Here is a 21791-nt window from a genome sequence, read left to right on the forward strand (position 1 = left end):
GGTATTTGTCCATCTTTTTTTACCCAGTTCCCTTTCTTAAGAGTCTAGCACAATAATATCATGTATCTTGGGAAGGTCTACGTTGTTTAAAAGGCAGAGAAATGAAAAATCTTTGTTTTTGCAGTACTGATGAGAACTGCCAACCACTTGGAGAGATTCAGCTCACTGTCCGCTACATGTCCCTTCGACATAACCTTGTGGTTCTCATTAATGGCTGCAGGTAAAATATTTCTACTTTGGGGATTTCTTATCTCTTTCTTGAGAATCAGGTCATTGGAAATCACTTTAGGGAAGGTGACAGAGGAGAGAAAGATAGACTAAGAAATATTCATACACAGAGTCTGGAAAATGAATGCACTATGGAGGGATTACAGGAACACAGTTACCTAATCTAACCAACTAATCTAGCCTTCTCATTTTACAGATGAAAAAACTGAGGTCAGAGAAGTTAGATCCCATACTTAGTATAAGCATCCAAGGTGAAATTTGAACCAGTTCTTCTGACTGGTTGGTTTGTTTGAACTGTCCTATGTTTCCTCTTCTATAATAATGAAAAGTGAACAGATTTTAAATGCCTGCAAAATGCAATTTAACATGTTCAAAAATATCCTACTTAGTAGATTCTTTCCACCGGTGCCTATGGAACCCATGGCCAGGATTTCTGGTCCCCGGATTTTAATCAAATATAACTCCAATAAGAATTGTTAGTTCAGCTGCTAAGAAACAGCCTTTGTTCCCAAATGGAAAAATCTCACTTCCCATGGACAAAAAATGTTTTAGCTCCACCAAATAGAAATGCACCTTTTGGAAAAACCATTAAGTTATGTTTCTTGCCTACTTTAATTATAATAAACCCTATAGAAATGGGAGTTACATTAAAAGGCATGCAAACAGCAAAATATACTGTTAAGTTTAGAGTAAGAGAAGCTTAAGTTTAGAGTAAGAGAAGCTAAGTTCAAAACCCCACGTTCGTTATTTGTTCTCTATATGACCTTGAACAAATCACATATTAATGTAAACCTCAGTTTCATCTATAAAATGGGGGAAAGAAGAATCCTTTCCAACTCTCAATCTATATGCTTATGATGTCTACCTATAAATCAATAAATCTAATGTTGAAGAAATAGTTATTGACTTATATATTTCTATTTTGTGTCTATTACTAATGGGATCAATTACTTTGAAACTGAACTAGGAATTTGAGACCCTGTTGTAGCAGTGGAGTTGATCCTTATGTCCGAGTATACTTGTTGCCTGAAAGGAAGTGGACAAGCCGGAAGAAGACATCAGTAAAGCGGAAAACCCTAAATCCCCAGTATGATGAAAAGTAAGTAGGTTAGCCGAGTTGCAGAAAATTCTTTGATTTATACAGCTAAAAAAAAGTAGCTAATATTATTTGAAGTCTTCTGTGGATTGTTCAATCATTTTTAGTCATGTCTGACTCTTCATGACCCCATTTGAACTTTTCTTGGCAAAGATACCGGAGTGGCTTGCCATTTCTGTCTCCCAACTCATTTTATAGATGAGGAAACTGAGGTAACAGAATTAAGTAACTTACCCAGAGTCACCCATATAGTGTCTGTCATATCTGAACTCAGAAAAATGCGTCTTACTGACTCCTGGCCCAGTACTCTACTTACTTTGCCACTTAGCTGCTCATTCTTGGCATAATTCCCTGTTGTTTCACCTACCCAGGAGTTAAAATCTTCTTCCAGTAGCTTTGCCAAGAAAACCTCAAACGGGGTCACAAACAGTTGGACTCAACTGAAAACGACTGAACACATTATTTTAGCTCTAAATCTATGGTACTTGGTGGTCAGAAAAGTGGATTCAAATCCTGTCTCTGACACATTTTGGTTGTGTGATCTTGGCCAAATCACTTAATTTCCATGTGCGTCAAGTGATTTTCTAGTACTCAAGTATACTCGAGTATAAGCCAAGTTTTTCTGCACAATTTTTGGGCAGAAAAATCCCCTCCTCGCTTATACTCAAGTCACTAGATAAAACATGTGTAAATATCCCTTTGAATGCCCCCCTGCTGTGTAGTATACAGTTCAAGTGCCGACTGTGATACCACAGGGCCGGCCATTGCTATGGTGATGTGGCTGTTCCTGTAGTATCACAGTCGGTAACCGGACTGTATACTAACCCGCTCTCCTCCTCTGCGGGCACCCAGTGCGCTACCTAAACCTACTGATATAATAAGTTTTCCCAGATTTTTGGGTTAAAATTAGGGGCCTCGGCTTATATTCGGGTCGGCTTATACTCGAGTATATACGGTATTTATCTGCTAAGTAAGGGTTTGGGACATAATTTGTAGATCTGCAACACATGAAAAAAAATGATTTATATTTTCTTTGAGGGTTTACCTGCTGACTCAATTACTTTATATTCTTAAAGATTTGAATTTTGTGTCCCTATGGAAGAAGTGAAGAAAAGAACACTGGATATTGCAGTTAAAAATCACAGGCCATTTGGTTCACACAAAAGAAAAGAACTGGGCAAAGTAAGTATGTGAAAACTCATAGGATTTAGAATTGAAAGGGTGTTTAGAGATCTCATTCTGCTAATTAGCCATTTCAGATTTTATCTTTGCCCACTGGACATTCTCCAATCATAAAGCCAACCATACATGATCTTTCTGGTGGCCTCTTCCTAAGGACAATTCTTTGGAACTAGTCCACTCCCTCTACTATATATTTTTTTCCTACTGTTTCTTGAGAAGACTCCAGCTGTAAGCTCAAAAGGTCCATGCTAAAGAAATACACACACAAAAAGCAAAGGGAGCATAATCCCCTACTAAAAGCCCAATTAGTTGAATCACTACTCCAGGTGTCAATCAGGTTTCATCCAAGATGACTCCTAACCAGAAGGCATTTCTTTTTTAATTGTGGCGCCCAACATCATCAATGATTCTGCTTTGGCAGTCAATCAGGAAGCTCAGCAAATGAATCACATATGACCCAAAGTTAATCCTGAGAGTTCAGTGGTCTGTAGAAGTGCTGAGAAAGAGAAGGGGACCTACTATAATTATAATGGGACTTTATCCACAGTACAGGTTAGAGACATTAATATTGAGGGAACACCATGGAGAGGAATGAATAATTATTTTATAAGTTGCTTAATCCCAAATGAAGCAAAGGAATACTTTTATATAAATATAGACTGCTGAACTGCCTCTCCTCCCATCATCATTTTTCCTGTGGTTAGACTGAAGTTACTGGTCTCCTGGCTAACATTTTTAATATAAAAGTACAAAAAGGTTAACAATCACACCTACAACCTTCAAAGTTGCATTTTTATAACTACAATATTTTAATTTTGTTTCACTCAACCAGGCAATCTAAATTACTTAATGAATACCTACCAATATTTACAGAATACCTCCTCTCATTAAGTATTATTTTGTCTAAGTAATTGATACTCATGTGATTGCTATCTTACAGGTATTGATTGACTTATCAAAGAAAGATCTAATCAAGGGTTTTACACAATGGTGAGTATATTTTTTCATTTGATCATGAATGTGTAATTATGTAATTTTTTTTAATTGGCTGGTGCTGGTTTCTAAGATAACTTGATATTGGTGTAGCTTAAATTTTAAGGACTTTCATAGCACATAGTAATATTTAATCTTCTTAATCTCATAATATTGAATGGGCAAGTTTTATGGCTCAATTTTACTTTAAGTTGAGTTGCTAGAGAGTTGTTAAAGGTCTTTCATAATCCCTAGTACTTTTCTTTCTCTGAAGAGGTTAGACTTTTAGAGGTCTTCTTCACCAGAGAAATCCTACTATGCTTCTGACTATTTAGCACTCATACTGGGTCAGCCTTTTTGCTTCTCTCTTAAAAAGGGCAGAGATTTTTCAGTCTAGGATTCACAGAAGTTTCTCCAGTTTTTGTTTTTAGCTATTTGGATTTAAGGAAGTCTTTTTCTTTGGGGGATGGTAGGGAAGAAGGGTGGTTTAATTATGAGAGGGAAGATAGTAATAGTGATACCAAAGAGAGAAAAGAACATCAGTGAAACATTTAAAAAGTTGTTAAGATAAAATATATATATAATCCATTTTTTCTATCCTCTGTAGAAAGAAATGTTGACATTTGTCATGTTCTTAATTTTACAGTAAAAAGGAAAAACTAAAGAAATAATCTTGTCTTCCATTTCTTTTTACTGTTCTTTTTTTCTTTTCTTTCAGTTCTCATTTTTATCAGAGTTGCATATATATATATATATATATGATCAATTAATTGTGTCCAAATCTTCATGACGCCATTTGGAGTTTTCTTTGCCATTTCCATCTCCAGATCATTTCACAGATGAGGAAACTAAAGCAAATAGGGTTAAGTGGCTTGCTAGTAAGTGTTTGAGACTAGATTTGAACTCAGGTCCTCCTGATTCCAGGTTCAGCACTCTATCCACTGTGATTAGATATTGATATTATCTAATAGTCTCTCTTTTATAAGGAATCCTTAAATTCCTAACTTTGAATCCTAGCTTTTCTCACTTATTGCCATGTGTCACTTGGGCAAGCATTTAACATCTCTGAGTCCATGTCCTCTGTAAAATGACATTGGTTTAGATCTAAGCTCTGTCCCATTCTAACTCTATGATGTTATGAACTACACTCTTCACCCTATTCAGCCAACTTGTAAATAGATAGGATTGATTACAAGATCCCAAACTATTACAGCATTTTAAAAAATCAAATATAGGTTCATTGTCAAGTAAGTTTATAACTCCTTAATTTGTCCTGTCTTCTTTGTAGGTATGAACTAACAGCAAATGGCCAACCAAGAAGATGATATAGAATGTTACGATTACTACTTACCAAAGAACAAGCATGCTTTCCCTTACATTAAAATGTATATATATATATTCTATATTTAATAACTAAGAATATGTGAGAAATGCATACATTTTGGTGTGAAATTTATAGTTTTTCAGTGTCTGATTAACATTTACAAAAGATAAAATCTATGAAAAATTGAAATTTCCTGAGGCCAGATTTAATGTTTAAATCCTGTTCTAAGGAAAGTGGGAGCACTGTGAATAGTAAGTTCTATATTCACAAAGTGGATTTTTTCCAATTTTTAGGTAATTATAAGTAGTCCCTAGTTTACAAATATATACAAAGGAATAAGTATGATTGAGTTGAGGTAGGGAGCTTCTGAATTTCCCCCACCTTGAAGGGGCAATTATTTCCCTTAATTTGGAACGCTAAAACAGCTTATCTTATCCTGAGCAAATGTAGACAATTAGCAAAGTGATCAAAGTGCCAAATTCTAAACCCCCCTCAGACTCATACAACAGTATAAGTATTCTTCCTCTCCTCTAGATTTTTTTTTTTTTGGGGGGGGGGGGGGAACTGAGGCAATTGGGGTTAAGTGACTTGCCCAAGGTCACACAACCAGGACTTAAGTGTCTGAGGCCAGATTTGAACTCTAGTCCTCTTGACTTCAGGGCTGGTGCTCTATCCACTGTATTAACTGGCTGCACCTTCCTCTAGATTTGAAAAAAAAAAAAAAGTTACAGGTGATGCTCACAAAACTTAACTTCAGTACATTATCCTATCTTGGGCCTTATGTTCTCATCCTTGCAAGTAGCTTTTTAGAATAGTAAACTGAGGAGCATGACACCAGACTGTCCTTTTTTATTTTTGCCATCCCCCTGTACACTGAACATAGCTCAATAAATCTTTTTTTTTTAATTGAACCATATGATATTGAACTGGATTGAATTAGATGAAATATCCTTTTTTAGACTGACCTGGGAGCCATTTATAATATTTCTAAGAGGAAATACACTCATTAAAAATTAAACTGTAAAATCAGGGCTATTTGTATTATGTTAAGAATGGTAGTTATGGTGTAAAATTATGCTATAGGAACTTGGGGTCTATTTCCCTATTCCAAAAGATTATTTTGGTCACCAAAATAACCTTATGCTGCTTTGAAAGCAAAATATGTAAATTATTTGTACATACACTAAATGGAGTTTTGCATTTTCATTTTTTAAAGTCTTTGTAGTTCATTATATTATATATATATATGTTATAAAACTTGGTCCTGCCCCATTGCTTCCCCATTTGTTAGGATTATCACATTAAACACCACCATAAGCTTCACTCCTTTAATCCCATAACCCAAAAGAAATCAAATCTGCTTGATCTTTTTCTTATCACTATCACCATTTCATTCAAGGTTCAATTATATCTACTGCTTCCTAATGGGTCTTTATGCTTCCACCTTTGCTCCTTTCCCAATTTACTTTACAGATTAACTTTACTAAAACACCCCTTTCATCATGGCACCTCCCACTCTAAATCACCTGAATAATGGCTTCCCATTATGCACAACATATAAATTCTGAGGCCCTCCATATGCTAAAATCACTACATCTCTCATCCCATTCCTTTCTCACTATTATAAAATCTGAAATGCTTTCTTTCCTTCAACCATTCAGAACCTATATACTTTTCAAGGTCCGGGTTAACTATTTTCCTTTCAGTAAAGTTTTCCTTGACAACTCCAATTCATCATGACCTCTTCTTTCAATTCCTACAATCCTTAACATCTTTCCATTCATTTGGCATCTATGTATTGATTTGACATCTCTTACACAGCTTAATTTTATTTGCCATGTATTTATCTTGTCTGCTCAACCAGAGTGTAATTTCATTGAAGGCAAGGTTTACATACTTCCTTATATTCCTCAATATGTAACAATGCTATATACTTCATAAATATGCAATAAAATTGTCATTTATATCCAAATTTTGTGTGGGTTTTAGATGGTAACAAGTCAGTAATATTTCCTCCATAATGAAATTTAGAAACTTTTAATAAGCCTATGGATGAGAGAGAGAGAGAGCAGCCACAGGAGAGCCAGTAAAGACCTGGAATGGATTCTGGATTCCTACATATGTTAACTTGTATGATTTATGGCATCTAAATTCTTAAATAGCCTCAATTTCACCTACATAAAGTCAAGATAATATTTGCCCTAATGACACAATCTAGCCTAGTGGTTAAGTTAGTCCTTTTCTAACATTTTACTAAGTAGGTATACTGAAGGACTTCCTCACTTTCTCATGACATCAGGAGGGAACCAATAGAGCATCCTACCCATCATTTGTCATTCTTCACTCTTACCATATGATCAAGCCATCTCTATCACACCATGTCTTGATGACATGTTTTATTTCTGCTCTTCAGAGTTCCTCACTGGAGATATACTACAGCCTCTCCACACCCTCCCCGTCATGATCATACTACATCCAATACAGATCTTTCTACATATAATAGGTCCAATCAGGCTACTTTCCTCATTTTGTTCTCCTCAGTGTTGTTTTTAACTGCTCCACAAACACTGAGATCCTGCTGTTAGAATCCAAATCTAAAAACTAAATGGCATTTCTTATATTGTTGGTGAAGAAAAATTTGTTCAAAAGGTTTTTGCAAGTCATTCCATGTTTCTTCTGTTTGTAGTCTTTTCATTTTCATCCTTAAATGCCCTTTATTCTGCCTGGTTGAGTATCTTGCAAAGCATTCTTTAAACTAGCTTTACTGTTTAAGCTTTTTACAAAAACTAAAACAAATAATTTCAGTTACACAAAATTAAAAAGCTTTTTTACAAACAAAATCAATGCAACAAGGAAAAGGAAGCTGTTAACAAGAAAAAAAAGCTTTGTAGCAAAGATCTGTAAGAGTCTGCTATATAAGATATGTATATAACAAATACATCATAAGGCCAAAAACCATTTCATAATGGATCGGATTGTGGCCAAAGAACATAAACCAACTAGTCTCCAAAAAATTGGAAACTACAAATCACCTAAGATTGTTTCAAATCACTAGTAAGAGAAATGCAAATCAAAACTAGTTTTGAGGTTTTAGTTCATATTCAGGAAATTGGCAAAGATGGAAAAAGCAAATATTGGAGAGATTATTGAAAAATGAACATGTTAAAAATTGCTGTTGGTGGAGCTATGAATTGTTCCAAATCATTCTGGAAAGTAATTTGCATGCTTTAAAGAAAAAAAGTAAAATTTCCTTATCTTTTGGTCCAAAGGTCTTACTGTATATTCAACAAGTCAAGGAAAAAGGCCTCATATATTACAAAATATTCACAGCAGCACTTTTTGTGGCAGCAATGAAAGCAAAGAAGATGCCGATGAATTGAGTAGGGAATACTAAATAAATTGTGGTACATGACTAAAATGGAAAGCATTGTTCTATAAAAATGATAAATATAAAAAATTCAGAGAAGCAGGGGAAGATTTATATGATATAAGGATTTCTAAAATATTAACCATACTTAAATATTCCTCAAATTTTTCTTGTCCTCTTAAACTGAAGAGTCAGAATAAAATCACTTTAAATAATATGTTTAAAGACTGAAAATTACCTTAGTCAAAGAACTTCAGTATTTGCTGCTGAATTCATTTAAACTTAAATACCTTAAACATAGTGCTGGGTAATCATGAATGTTTTAATGCTATCAGTTAAGAGTTGTAACAAACTAATAATATTGTTTGTTTTTCTTTTCTCTCAATTTTTAAATATAGCCTTGATATGTTAACTGCATTAGTTACAAGCTGATTTTGAACTAGTGTAACTACAATTTTAACTTTCAAAGAACAGGTACACACACACACACACACACACACACACACACACACACACACACACACATTCTATCTCTATCTGCCTAAACTCAAATTAAGAATATATTCAATGATGGAAATCAGACATTATTTCTATCATAAATTAATACACAACCCAACCAAAAATCAGCCCTACTTTACTCCCTTCCAGATAATCTCTATTGCCAAAGAGTGATGTCACAATCAAATACCCTTAAGCCATAATGATTCACTTAATTCTGGTTGTTCAGTTGTTTCAATCAACATGTCCAACTACTCATGACCCCAACTGGAGTGGTAAAGATACTGAAATGGTTTGCCATTTTCTTCTCCATCTCATTTTACGGATTAAGAACTAAGGCAAACATGCTTAAGGGATTTGCTCAGGGTTAATTAGCTAGTTAAGTGTCTGAGGCCAGTTTTAAACTCAGGGAGATGAGCCTTTCTGACTCCAGGATCAATACTCTATTCCACTACCCCAACAGATGATGAACTAAAATAGTGTCAAAAGTCTCCTGTTTCCCCTGCTCCCATCAATGTTTTCCAAAATGACTTCTGATGTTAGAAGAACAGCACATTTGTGAACGAGAACATAAATCTTACACTTGACTGATAAATATTAGAAAAAAGTTTTAGGGAATGAACACTGAGCTTTAACATTAGATCCCTTTTAACCCAACATAAAAAGATCCCTAGACTGTCTGGGAACCTGGAGTCTAGTCTTAGTTGTCAAGAGATGTGCTTTTAAATTTTATTTAAAGACAATCTGTTGTAGTGGGTAGAGAGCTGGCTTTGGAGTCAGGAAGACCTGGCTTCAAGTCTGATAACATATCTGCTTTGCAACTCTGGGCAAGTCACTTAATTTCTCAGTGCTCTAAGCAATGTTTTTAAGACTAAATTGCAAAGATGATTTGCAATTTTCTACCTTGGTAGGAGGAGTTTCTTCATTCAAGAAGAGTTCTATAGCAATAAAATCAAGTCCAATTCCTGTTCCTATCCCTAGCCTTAATTCATTATTGGAATTATGTAGTGCTTTGTATTGTGCTGGTGTTATTATTTTAACAAATATAATTTCAAGGACAGAAAACTGTGGTTCAATCTTTTAAGTTTTATCTACTATTTAAAAATCTATCCTAAATACAAAGCTGTTATGAAGGTGTTTACCTGGTCTTTCTATAAAAAACATTCTGGCTTGAGGTCAATTAAAAAATATTTTGGCTTATTACTAGAAGGCCACAGAAAATAATATCTGAGCAAGAATTGAAACAAGCATGATGCTTCATAATATTCAGCATAATGCTGAAACAAAAAAATCCTCTAGATTAGTTTTAGGTGACAATTAATCTGTGTCTTGACTTGAATTCCCAAACTGAAGTTTCTTGATTTTTTAAAAAGTCTCTTCCAAAACCTGGGAGATTTTCAAGGCATTGTATTTGGAGATTTTTACAAAGTCGTTTTATCTGATGGGTAGATAGTCACATTTTACAGCTTGCCAAAGAAAATCACTTAACCTGCAAGTTGGAGACTAATTATAAGTACAAGTACAAACAAGAGAAAATAAAACTCATCAGGACATACTTTTATAAATATGTTCTGACATACTTTTATAAAATATTTATTTCCAGTCTCATGTTCTAAAAATATATATTACAATTGAGCTCTTAAAAACACCCTTTCTTGAGGTAGTTATCATCCTATTTATTCACCTCTTTCATTCCATCATGGGAAGAAAATTTTTAAAATGTTTTTTACCTATGATCCCTGACCTTTACCCTCCAGTATGAAACTGTAATTGGTTCTGCCAACAATAGATGATCTAAATTCAGTGTTTTGTCCTTGGCATGGCATATTCAAAAGATTAAATTCAAGGCACAGCTTGTCACTGATTGGGTTAAAGAAAAGAATTAGATAGCATTACATTTCTACCTTCGCCTAGCTTTTTTTGGAAAACTCTTTCCTTTTCTTTCCTGAGTTGGGGAGATATGGAATTGTTTGCTCCTCAAATTTGCTAGAGAAGTGATGTCTTCAACAAATGCAGTACTGCTTCCCTTGGGCCAAAGGTGCTAAGAGTTCTAAATTTCAAATCTCAAAGGAAATCTTAAAAGGCAAATACCCCCATGCCAATTTTTAACACATCATTACCCTCTATTTCCAAAACATAAGCAGCTTTCCATAAATGTTGTAAGCCAAGAACTGCTAAAGAAAAATTAGAAAGCTCAGAGTCCAATTATTCAATCCCACAAATCATGCTGCATAAATCTGAGAGAATTGGTAAATAGGGATTAAAAATATCCAACTAAAATAGACTAACTTTGCAAAGAATGAAGATTGACCATGCTACCAGGGTTCATTCAGGATGGGAAAAAGAGGTGAATCATGCAAGTAAATATAATCCTTGTCAGACCAGTCATAAAGAAAATATATTACAGATAAAATTTACATAGTAAAAAGGAAGGTTTCATTTTCTTCAGTTTGTAATTAGTTTTAATTTCTTTACTTCAGGAATAATGGCATCCAAGTCATTGACTTCTGAGTATAAAAAAAAGAAAAAAAGAAAAAGGTTATCAACATTAAAAATACAATTAATAGAAAGTACCAAAACTATTAAGTCTCAATGTAAACTAATAAAACTGTAGCATTCTAGATGGTCTACCTTCATGTACTGTGCTTAAGATCTTATACAATTGCAAAATAGCCAATCAGAATTTGGAACATAACTTGTGGCCTTGGGATTCAGGGAACCTATACGACCTGAAGAGTGACTTGGTCTAAAACCTTGATTGACCTGATTAACAGGGTGCTTTTTATCAACTGAACTATTTAGTCTCAATAAGGAAAATGTGATAGGCTCTTTCTGAAGCACTGGATGAAAAGCCTCTTGTGACAGGACACTGGGCATATAAATTATCTTCTCTGAGTCACCAGCAAGAGTTAAGAGTTAAAGACATACTTCTAATGCAGACTCTATAATTGATGTGGTGCTCAAAATACTGCTATTTCTTTTTTTAAAAAATAATTATAACTTTTTATTGACAGAGCCCATGCCTGGGTAATTTTTTACATTATCCCTTGTACTCATTTCTGTTCTGACTTATCCCCTCCCTCCCTCCAGTCCTATACATGTTAAATATGTTATAATATATCCTAGATACAATAAAATTATTGCTATTTCACAACAGAGATTTAAACAGTTGATAATTTTAAAAACATGATGCCTATTCATATAATACAATCTAAAGTAGACCACAAGAGATTTCTTCACACTTAATAAGAAACAACAAAATAGCAAAAATTTCCTGAAAGCATAAGTTCCTTTTAAAGATATCATCCGAGAAGAAATAGTAAGGTCATAATGAAAAAATATACTTAATACTATTAATTCACCATTCCTTATGGAAGTCCCCAGCCCCTTTGTCACAGAGATCTATACTGTTCTACAGAATAACCTAAAGGAACATGGATTTCAATCTATACACATGTTGCCAATGGATTAGGAGAGGTGAAGTTTTAAAAAATTACTGTGGAGGGCAATAAACAATGACCGTGAGACATTTAATAGTCCATACATGTTATCTTCACCAACAAGTTTAATGCACAATCTTACCTAAAATCTGAAGGAGATCCTGCATAAAAGCCTGAAAAGCTGGGAAAAATTCATCATATTCTTCTAATTTATTGATAATGCTAGAAGGAAAGGTTACAGTTAATTAAAACCTAGAATGGCTGGATCTGATAAAGTACATAAGAAATTTTTAAAACAGGCAAGAAAAAGAAATCCTAAATGATCATCTATTAATTTAAATATAAATTCAACTTTTATTTACAGTAGCCATTCTTATGTCTAGATCCTGCTCTAGGTGGCATTTTTCTAAATCAAAATGCTTGTATTATCAGGTTGTAACCTGGCAACAGGTTACAAAACTAAATTTATTTATATCCGAAATAGAAAACTTCTATTTACCCATGTCCTATAATTTTCCTTTTTCTCTACTGAGATTTAAAGTAATTTTTTAATATACTTTAATAATTTTATAAAAATAAGTTCTACTCTGTATTTTAGGATTCTAGCATAGGTATACAAATGTTACTAATCAATAAAAAGAACACAAAGGATAAAATAGTTAAGAATGGGATTTGAGGAAGTCTAATGATTAAAAATTTCATTTAGTGCAAGAGATGTTTTAAGTGTCATGCACAGTGATAGCGGCTACAACATTAAAAAAGAATATGGGAAAATAGCTACAAAATGTCAATGTTAAAATACTTTTTAAAAATATGTTCTAGTCATTAGTCATCAATAACTTAGTTAATAATTATTTGATATATGTTCCTAAATAACTGGGACTAGACAGTTTGCAATAGTTTTTACAAGAAATAGGTTGAAAACCACCACCATGAAAGGCAATTTTCACCTCTTCTACACAAAAAAACAGGCTCCTGAAACCAATTTCTAGTTTATAAATGCTTTGTATTCTCCTAATTTTTAAGGATATGAGTCTCTTAGGGTTTCAAATGGACCTCTTTAAAATAAGGGATTCCAAGAACTGACGAAGTCTTGAATGCAATTTGAAGCATAGTTTTTTTTCCACTTTATTTTTCTTTTGGATTTTTTGTGTTTTCTTTTGCAATATGGCTAATATGGAAATATGTTTTACATGACTTCACATATATAATTGATAGACTGCTTAACTTCCAAGAAGTAGGGATGTAAGGGGGAGAATGAACTTCAAAACTTTTTAAAATGCTAAAAATTTCTTAAAATGTAATTGGAAAATATTTGATGAAATTAAAAATATATATAGTTTTAAAAATAGGGCATTCCAAATAAGGAATACATGTAACTTAAGTGTGTTTAGAGAATTTAAAAATTCCTCCTCAAGGCAATTTTACTGCTATTTTGGTGAACATTTAAAATAAATACCTTTGGATGTCCTGGGTCCCCAACACTTGTTGAACATGTTTGCCCACATCTTCATTAATTATTTCATACAATTTTCCAACTGTATTCACAAGGACACTTAGTGATGATGAATTATCTAGAAAGAGGACCAAATGGAACAATTGTTTTTGAAAAGGATTTTCCAAACTACAATATATAACAATTTAACTTCCATGTGGTACAGTGGCAAGAGTATTAAGCTAGGAATCAGAAGATCTGTTATTCTTATCTGACTTCAGATATTTATTAGCTGTGAGACTCTGGGAAAATCACTTAAAAATCTGTTTATGTCAGTTTCATTGTCTATAAAATGGGGATAATAATAGCACCTTTCCTCCTAGAGTTGTTAAATGAGATAATTGCTTAGCACAGTACTGGCACATAGTAAATGTCATATAAATGTTAGTGATTATTTTATGTTATTATTATTATTTTCACTGCTATTTTCTTTTCTATACCACCAGCTTACCTACTTCTTGTCACTGTTCTATCATTAATTCCTAAATGGGACAAAATTAATGCCAAAGGGTTATAGAATTTGAAGCTGAAAGGGGACCTAGAGGTTAGCTAGTTCAATCTCCTCCCCTGAGACCAAAGAATTAAGTAACTTGACCAATATAAGGTATATTAAGCATTAGCCTCCATCTCTTCTAACTACAAATGCAGGGTTCTTTGTACTAAAACATACTATTATTATAAGTGAATATTCTCACCTAGTTCTAGAATCTCATAGATATTTCTCATAGCATTATTCATTTCTCCAAGTCTGGTGTAAACTTCATTCATTCGAGGATAGATTCCAGACACAGATGTCACATCAAATAGCTTTTGAAAGTGATTAACAATTGCTTGTAAAGTTTCAGGGCAAGGTACATCATCCTGCCAAAAAAAAATAAAACAAAACAAAAACAAGAACTAAAAAACTCCAACAAATATTTCATCTAAAATACGAATATAACAAAAACCCAGCAAATGTTGTACTAGGTAATGCTCATGATACATTTTGATATAGTTATCTTGCGTTCTAAATATGGATTAATGGTTACCTTTTTCTTATGTTCAACTTCTTCCAAAATGGTATCAACAATAAATAGAAGATCTTCCACTTTAATGCCATCTTCACTCTTTTCATATTGTTTCATATTATGCCAAGGCAACAACACCTCAGATAGTTTTTCCAGGGATCTGTACAAGTCCTTTATAATAGAAGAAACTACACAGTATTATCTGTTTGAAAAATGATTAGTATGCTTCCAAAAAACTTAATCCTAGATAATTAACAAGCCAAATTTCCACACGAATAAGACTGTACTTTGATTACAGACTATTTAAAAAAAAAAAAAAAAAGAATGACAGTAGGGCTTTCAGAAACTCCAAATCATTCAGGGGTTAATGTTATTTAAAATATATATATATAATATATATGATTTCCCACTTTTACTAAAATAATACTCCTCAAGTGTTTTGAAGATAATTGCATTCTTGCAGATTATGTCTACAGAATTCAATCTTTGGCTTGTCTTTATCTGTAAAGAACCCAATTATGAGCCTAGTAATGAATTCTATAAGACCAGTTTAAGTGAATTTAGAGAAGCTCACCAACTAAAGATAGACCAATAATGATTTAATTTTTTTTAATTTAAGATTCATTATTTGATCTACTAAGCTATGAGAGGTGTATTGATCTGCATTAATGAAGTATAGCAATATGATTTATATATATATATATATATATATATATATACATATATATATCCTATAAGTAAGTATAAGTACATATATAAAAAAATCTGGCTTTAAATAATTACAAAACTATAGTTCACTTTCTTTTTTCTTGACATCCTATGGTTTATAAAGTTCATAAAAAGCATCCAATTAATACTCAATAGTTTACAACAGATCTTAGCTTATAAAAGAACTAGTTAACCAGATAATCTATAGTTATTTAAACTTTGAAATACAATCTTCATTTATTGTATCATTAGGCATAAAATTTAGAACTGTACGACTGGCTAATTACCCAAAATTATTAATAACCTAAAGACATTGTAATATTATTGATCAATGACCAAATATTTATTAAGCATCTACATACAATGGATACTATGAGTGATTCAAAAAAGACAGTTGTCTCCTCCTCCAATTTTCCTTTACTTTCCTGAGATCTTCAAGGTAAGACTGGATGAGCAATAGTTGGGCATAATGTAGGGGAATTCCCGATCAGGTATGATTTAGACTAAATGGTGTCTGTGATTCTGCTCAATTCAAATTCAATTATTCTACAAATCTCACCTTTCAGAGACTTTATCCCTTTTATCTTCCTCACTTTTTAAGAAATAGAATAGCTGAAAGAGATTTAATGACTTGACTAAAATGGCTAGAACAACAGAGCTACTAATATAATCTACTACCTTGTGGATTGTGGATTCTCCAAAATTATAATGATGGCAATTCATTCAACAATTACAAATTGTGTGATAATGTACAAAACACTGTACTAGGCAGCAGGAAAAATACTAAGATTAAAAAAAAACTCTTGCCCTAAAGGACCTTACAATCTTTTCTTTCTACTTTATTATACTGAGAGGGGAGAGAAAAAAGAGAGAAGAGAGACTACAGCCAGCAATTTTATCTTTTAAACTTTTTTTAAAAAAATTTTTAAACTTAAAAGAATAATCACACATACAACTTTATAGACATGAAGGGCATCTGAATTTCATGTGGGAAGACGCATCAGAAATGGTGGGTTTTGATTCGAAGAAAATAAGGTAATTTGAAGAACAGAGAAGAAAATTTCAAAGTGTAATGAATGGCTGGGGCTAAAAGATAAGATAAATAGAGCAAAGGAATACATGAAAGACAAAGGAAGACATGAAAGGCCTCTTTGGCCTTTGCATAGAGGGGAATACAACATTAATCAGTACAATCCAGGTCCTGAAAGCCTTCAATCTTTGCAGTTTCATCAAACAGGATGGCATGTGTACAGAGTAAACAGTAAAGGAGCTAATAAGGCTAGCACTAAGGAAGGCATAAGCTAGTTAAAAAGAATAGACGACAGAAATGTTAAAGATAAAAAATTAGGATCTGAAGTTTTCCAGCTTTATAAAAAATGCAGCAAATTAAGCGTTTCTCTTATTGAAATCTCTCTATCAAAACTCGGCAGCTCTGATTTTCAAAGGTTGAAAAGAACACATGCTTCCTTACCTTTAGAGATCTTAGCTGGTCCCTCCACATTTCTATTGTGGGAGGAAGATGCTCAAATTCACATTCTTGACTTTTAGTTTTATTATAAGTCTGAAAGGATCCCTTGCTCTGTTTGTATATTACTATTGGAGCTCTTGGATTACTTATAATTGAGTCGATCCTGGTTAAGACCTTCAAAGCAATAGTAAGAGAACATAGTCAATGAATTTAGGAAATTTTTATTCATGTTATTAAAAATGTAAAAAGTTCAGTTACTCAATGTGTCTTTTTCATAGTTACTATAAAAGTTCATAGTTACTATAAAATATAAGGATATCTTAATAAAATCACCACTTATAAGCCTTTTGTTTTTATTTTCTCAACAATAAGAACAAAAGTGAGAATAATAAACAAAGATACTCTTCACAGAACCTAAAAGTAAACAGAATTTGAAATTATTTATGATTTGCTAAATCATGTTTAAAAAGGTTTTATAAATTTAGTAACACTCAAAGAATACAAAAAATGACAAAAATAATAATAAAAGATCAAACTCATGACTGTTTACATTTAAGTCGTGTTTTGGGTTTTTTTTGTCATTGTTTGATACTGTTATAGTCAAAGTTCATGTTCTTACCCTGTTCACCTCATTTTGCATCCCACATTGCATTAAGTAAATGATTAACTCAATTGGCCAAGTGCTCAATTAGCATAAGAAAAGTATGGGAATTATGTATGAGGCTTCCAACTTTTGAGAGGTAGCATGTAGTAGTAACTCAGAAGACCAGATTAGAGTCTTGCTGACACATACTTGCTGTGTAACTGACTTATCTTCCCAATATCCAAGGCAATTCTATAAGACTATAAATAGTTTTAGAGAAGGTGTCAACCTGTATTAATAGGAGTTTCTTTATTTTAGGAATTCCTTTTTGCCAATGAAAATCCCAAGTCCACATCCTAACCCTATATGAAATTTCCAAATTATTAAGAATTTTTTGTACAAGAGTATTGTATCTCTTTTTTTATCTGAAACTCTGATTTTATAGTTACTGTGAATCTCATAGTAAAGAAATACCCTCTTCCAATTTGAATGGCCTATGTATATAATGTATATAATCATACATAGTTATCTTATATTTACACAGAATAATCTACTCAGCTAATACCCAACTGTTGAGATATATAAAAAGATATATAATTTCACAGCTATGAATATTTTTATTCAGATGTCTTTTTTCCCCACTATTATCAGCCAGCCCCCAACAGTGGAATTTCTGGGTCAAAAGTTATGATATTTTATTAATTTTATAATATGCAGTCAAATTACTTTCTAAAAAGCTCACAACATCTACTGTCCTGCCAACAATATAAGAGAATGTTTGCTTTTCCTTCGCCCTTGACAACACACTGAAATTCTATAATTATTTTATCAGTTGGTTTGATTTGTAGTTCTTCCAATACTGGGAAAACATGAACTGCTTTTTAACTGATTAGCAACGTGTTTTCTCATATTCAAAAATCCTTTAACCACATCCCCATTAGTGAAGAAATATTGCTTCTATTCCTTATAGAATCTGCACATCAGATTGTTTTACTCCAAATATTTTTTCCCAATATACTTCTTTGCTTTTTACTTTAAAGTCAATCCTATTTGTAATCTTGTAATTTTTTTATTCCAATAAAGCATCTATTTTATCTTCAATAACTTTTTTTTGAAAAACATCTTTCTTCACCTCAACTGAAAAGAAATATGCTATTTTCCTTCTGGTTTTAAAAAAAGTATATATTTTAGATCACTAATTCAAATGAAATTTGTTGTATATAGACAGTATAAGGTTCTGAGTTAAAACTTATTTTTTTCCTTCTACAATACAATTTTCCCTTGTTTTCACAGAATAATGATTCTTTTTCTCGGTGTTTTTGAGTCTTGGACTAATCAACTTTAATCTGTTAAGTGAGAGGCAAAGAAGTATATTATCAATCAGCTAGCTAACATTTATTGAGCACCTACAATATGCCAAGTACTGTGCTTCTAGTTGGGGAACACAAAGAAAAACCAAAAAACCCCAGTCTCTGTCCTCAAGAAATTCATAGTCTCATAACAGAGACAATATGCAAACAACTATATACAAACAAGATATATGCAGGATAGAGCAGGTTAAGTCTCTGATGAAAGATACTAAAGTGAAGAACAGGAAGAGGCTTCTCAAGGAAAGAAGAATTTTAGATGAGTTCTGAAGGAAGCCAGAGAAGCTAGGAGATAGAGCTTAGAGAAGGGAGCATGACAGATAGCAAGTGACAACTCTTAAGTTGGATAGTGGATAAAATCCTTGTCTAGAACCAAAATAAATTGTGCTCAAATCTGACATATGCTGACTGTCATCCTAATCAAGTCATTTAATCTCTCCATGCTTCCAAGCACCTCTCTGAGTCTGGAAGTTGCAAGGAGGTGCCAACCTGCATTTGACAAAGGGAATTTACTACCTGATAGTTCCTTATACCAATGAAATCATAAGGATGGTCTAGTCTATTAAATGCTATTTCTGTGTTTTCTCTTTTTTAATCCAGTATCTATTTTTCTAATTTACAATGTTACAATTCATTTTAAAATCTGCATTTCATCCATTTTATTTTTCATGGGTCCTCCTGATATTCTTGGTGGCAGAAACCGCATCGGTCTGGCAAAACATTTTTATCAAAATGTTCCACTATAAAAGCAGCTCACAAGCTCTAACAATCCATCAATCCATATTCATCCTCTTGCATAGCTAAGCATCCAGAGACTCTTGCTTAAAATGAATTAATATAATTTAGCAATGGAGTAGATTGTTTAGAAATTGTGGTAAAATCTGTGACCTATTTTTTGTGTTTATTTTAAGTATCATCTCTCAAATTATTCCCATATGCTTACTAAAAAGCCAGTTTTATGGTATGGTAGTAAAAATGACTTGCTTTAAAACTGTCTATTCTTATTTAATTTGATTTAAAATATTAAATATCTCTTTATAAAAGGCAAAATGGCTATCCAGGGTACAAAGATATATAAAATACTAAGTCTCAAAGGATTTAAGAATCAAATTTTTGTGTTCAGTCATTTAAGTCGTAGACAATTCTTTTTGGCCCTGTAATTGACTGTTGATTGATTTTAAACTTTTCTGTTAAACTGAATAAGAGAAGATACTAAGACTAAATAAGATGTGAAAGATAAGCTTTCTTAATTTTGCTGCCTAAGATTAAACTATTAAAAGGAAAAGGATAAAGAGAGAAAATTTAGGAGTTCCTATAAAGAAAAAACTGGTGACATCATAGGAAAGGGAAGGAAAAACAGATACAAATATTTCACAAGCTCTAAGTTCAGATTGCTAATTATACAATTGTTATCAATTCATTAAAAACCCAAATGTATTTACTCCCTTATTAGTACCTTGAAGTATTTCTGGTCAAGCAGGGCCTGGCGCTGGCTTTCTGTTTTGCTCATCTCAGAAACTCTGTTGTCTAAGCCCTCAGATTTGTCTTCTCTGATGAGTTCCTGTAATCTTTATCATACCACCCCCCAAAAAAACAAAAAAAATCAGTATATACAAAACTCTTCTAAAGGACAATTTAGTTATAAAATACCAAGATCTGTAGGAAATAAAATGATAATCAGATTAAATTTTTATTCATTTAGTATGACTTAAAATAAAATTTTGCACCCAAAATATGAATATCACCACCAGTTATGTCACTTTTAGACATTTTTTTAAATCAATAGATAGGTTGGACAACTTGATTTGGAATCACAGAATCTTAAGAATTAGGACAGGGAAGCTAGGCTGCACAGTGAAGAGAGCACCAGCCCTGAAGTCAGGAGGACCTGAGTTCAAATGTGACTTCAGACACTTAACACTTCCTGGCTGTGTGATTCTAGGCAAATCACTTAATCCCAATTGCTTCAGAAAAAAAAAAAAAAAGAATTAGGACATTTGATAAGTTATCTATTTCAATCTCTTCCATCTAACACAGGAATAACCTCTATTAATCTCAAAAAAATGCTCATTGCACCTCTGCTTAAAAATTAAGTGACATGTCACTCCATTGTTGAATAACTCTTAAAATTTATGTTCTTATTTTTATTGTTCTGAGCATATTTTTTTCTTCTAAAAAAATTAAGCTTTATTGATGTCTTTAGTTTTTATATCAGTCATTTCCCAATATGCCCCCTTACACATATAAACCCAATGAACCCTCTCTTATAACAAAGACAAATAGAAACATAGGACATTGGAACAATATCTGATAATTTTTTTTTTTTTGACATTTTGCATCTACGCTAACAGGTGGAGGAAGATGTGTTTCCTTATCTGACTGTTCTTTGGGACCAAGATTGGTCAGTACAATTACTAAGCTTCCTTTTTAACATTTTTTCCATTTATATTACTGGAATATAAATTCTCCCAATTTTGCTTATTTGACTCTATATCTACTCATACAAATCTACCTATATTTCTTTGAATTCTTCATATTCATCACTTAGAGCACAATTACATTCCTTTCTTTTTACAAATACTTTTTATTTTTTATTAAAGTTGTTTATTTTCAAAACATATGCATAATTTTCAACATTCACCTTTGTAAAACTTTGTGTTCCATTTTTTTCCCCTTCCCTTTCTCCCATCCTTTCCCCTAGACAGCAAGTAATCCAATATGCTAAATATGGAGCACAATAATATTCCATCACATTTATAGACCATGATTTGTTCAACCTTTTCACTGTTAGGCATACATTCATTGCCAGTTTTTGACTATTACAAAAAGTGCCAAGCAATATTTTTTGATATTTAAGACAGCATATTTCTTTAATCTCTTAACAATTTTAGCAAGAATAATTAGAAATGTTTCCTGGAGGCGAAATTTCTGTTGGGCATTGGAGGAACTATATGCCAGGCAGCACTGGAGATACAAAGGCAAAAGCAAACTCCTGACCTCAAGTAGGTCATGGCGTAGTGGGGAGACAATATGTAAGTAATTTACATATATACAGA

General features: G+C 32.7%; 2 protein-coding genes across 6 annotated transcripts in view; one reads left to right on the top strand and one right to left on the bottom strand.

Annotated features, from left to right (window-relative positions):
• The window catches only part of ESYT3 (extended synaptotagmin 3), an 82610-nt gene extending 75836 nt beyond the window's left edge, over positions 1-6774 (top strand). Inside the window, exons 19-23 of the mRNA XM_051985625.1 lie at positions 125-220; positions 1196-1327; positions 2401-2506; positions 3447-3496; positions 4767-6774. Coding sequence (XP_051841585.1) covers positions 125-220; positions 1196-1327; positions 2401-2506; positions 3447-3496; positions 4767-4803 — 421 coding nt within the window. The 3' untranslated portion in view covers positions 4804-6774. The remainder of the gene's footprint in view (positions 1-124; positions 221-1195; positions 1328-2400; positions 2507-3446; positions 3497-4766) is intronic.
• A 3449-nt stretch (positions 6775-10223) lies between these two features.
• The window catches only part of CEP70 (centrosomal protein 70), a 32493-nt gene continuing 20925 nt past the window's right edge, over positions 10224-21791 (bottom strand). For all 5 annotated transcript variants that reach the window (XM_051985627.1, XM_051985626.1, XM_051985629.1 and 2 more), the window contains 7 exons: positions 20192-20303; positions 16789-16959; positions 14631-14780; positions 14298-14463; positions 13567-13681; positions 12250-12329; positions 10224-11174 (listed from right to left, as the gene is read on the bottom strand). In XM_051985627.1, coding sequence (XP_051841587.1) covers positions 11113-11174; positions 12250-12329; positions 13567-13681; positions 14298-14463; positions 14631-14780; positions 16789-16959; positions 20192-20303 — 856 coding nt within the window. In that variant the 3' untranslated portion in view covers positions 10224-11112. The remainder of the gene's footprint in view (positions 11175-12249; positions 12330-13566; positions 13682-14297; positions 14464-14630; positions 14781-16788; positions 16960-20191; positions 20304-21791) is intronic.

The sequence above is a fragment of the Antechinus flavipes genome, chromosome 3 (genome assembly GCF_016432865.1).
Source record: "Antechinus flavipes isolate AdamAnt ecotype Samford, QLD, Australia chromosome 3, AdamAnt_v2, whole genome shotgun sequence".
Lineage (NCBI taxonomy): Eukaryota > Metazoa > Chordata > Mammalia > Dasyuromorphia > Dasyuridae > Antechinus > Antechinus flavipes.